At 37.7% G+C, this 1,863-nt stretch overlaps 1 protein-coding gene across 1 annotated transcript; it reads left to right on the top strand.

Annotated features, from left to right (window-relative positions):
* Nucleotides 1-824: 824 nt before the first annotated feature.
* On the top strand, nt 825-1,492 carry LOC110035291 (3-ketoacyl-CoA synthase 11-like; the record flags this gene model as incomplete). The annotated part of the gene is made up of 1 exon (XM_020739522.1): nt 825-1,492. A coding segment is annotated over exon 1 (636 nt), but the record flags the coding sequence as incomplete, so codon positions are not given.
* Between the last annotated feature and the right edge of the window lie 371 nt (nt 1,493-1,863).

Here is a 1,863-nt window from a genome sequence, read left to right as displayed (position 1 = left end):
GTGGGCCCTCCGTGTACGTACTTCCTCTGGACCCTTCAATTTCCACAAGATTCATGCTGACACGTTCTTGATGCACAACACTTAAAACAAAATTTTCATAGATATGCATTCAATTTTTCATAAAATTATTATTTCTTAATAAATCTTTGTACATAATTTCTAATTAACGAATTACACAATGTGTGTGTAATAATTATAAATCTAAACTTGCTTATAGTAAACCTCCAAAACCAGATCCTACTACTATAGAACATGAGAGCTATATAAATGTTCACCAAACAAATGAAGAAAAAACGAATGGAGCCTGAGATGTTTATAGCCAATGAAAGAGTAGCGGTGACAGCATGAGCGAGATGCTAACAACCAATGAATGAGTAATATCAGTATCAGCATGAGGAGTCTGATTACAGCACCATTTTTCCTCATCATTTAATACACTTGATGGGGCTGTTGGGCACTTGTGCTCCTCCATAAATTTTTACAGAGTCTCCAAACTTTCCAACCCCCTGCATTTATAATATACTCCCTAAACTTTGTTTTTTATATTAATGCCACTAAAATCATCCATATTACATCAAAAATACCATCTTTTTAAACTTTAAAAAGTGATTTCCAAATTTTCATGAATGGATAAGATCGTTTGTATGTAAAAAAATGAAATTTTGGTATTAGATATGTAAAAACATAAGAATTGAGTGGTCTGTATGTAAATCTTTCATAAACATTTAAAAGTTCAATTAAATTTTTACCACCGACCTTAGCTTAGCCCACCAACACTACAAATAGCTCCCTCCCTCAGTAAAGCTGTCCTCATTCCATCTCCTTCTTCTTCCGACCTGCCCTCCCAATCTACGCCATGACAAACCATATAGCACTAACAATGCAGCAAAACTTAACATCCAACCTCCCCAATCCTCTGCAACCAACCCTCACATCCATTCTTCATCACCACTATCCCATCCCATCCCTTCTCCTCCCCATCCTCATCTTCCTCATCTCACTCCTCACCCTCATCATCTCCCACCGCCCCCGCCCAATCTATCTCATCAACTTCTCCTGCTTCAAACCACAGAACCAATACAAAGTCACGAGAGAAACATTCATGAAACAATTCAAAAGCAGGGGAACGTTCACCGATGAGAGCGTGGGGTTCCAGCGCCGGATGCTGGAGAGGTCCGGCATCGGGCAGGAAACTTACCTTCCTGAATCTCTTCTAGGAACGCCGATCAACATGTGCGCGAAGGCGGCGAGGAAGGAGGCGGCGATGGTGGTGTTTGGAGCGGTGGATGAGCTGATGGAGAAGACGGGAGTGAGGGCGAAGGATATTGGTGTGGTGGTGGTTAATTGCTCCATCTATAATCCGACGCCCACCATGGCAGCGATGCTTGTTAATAGGTATAAACTAAGGGGGAATGTGAGAAGCTATAATCTTGCGGGGATGGGCTGCAGCGCGGGAGTTATAGCGCTTGATTTGGCCAAGCGACTTCTTCAGGTTGGTTTATAACGCATAAATTATAATTCGTTTCATTATTGATTTTTTTTATATAGAAAATTTCAACTTATTTCATTAATGATAACTAATGATAGTGCAAAAAAAGTAATTTTTAATGGAAAAAATATTAGGTTCCATAGATTTATGATTAGCCAATAAGAAAGAAGAGAGAATATGGACATACACATTCTCTCTCTTCTTATTGCATGGCCATTATTTTCTTTTAAATGAGCATGAAAACTAATATACTATAATATATTGTTTGATGTATGAATTAAATGTTAATGATTGTATTAATCAAGCATCATTAATTTATTGGGGCATTTACATACATATCACATATTATATATATATATATATATATATATATA

This window comes from Phalaenopsis equestris, unplaced genomic scaffold (assembly GCF_001263595.1).
Source record: "Phalaenopsis equestris unplaced genomic scaffold, ASM126359v1 Scaffold197145, whole genome shotgun sequence".
Taxonomy (NCBI): Eukaryota; Viridiplantae; Streptophyta; class Magnoliopsida; order Asparagales; family Orchidaceae; genus Phalaenopsis; species Phalaenopsis equestris.
The sequence above is the reverse complement of the archived record's forward strand: the minus strand, read 5'-3'. Positions and strand labels throughout refer to the sequence as shown.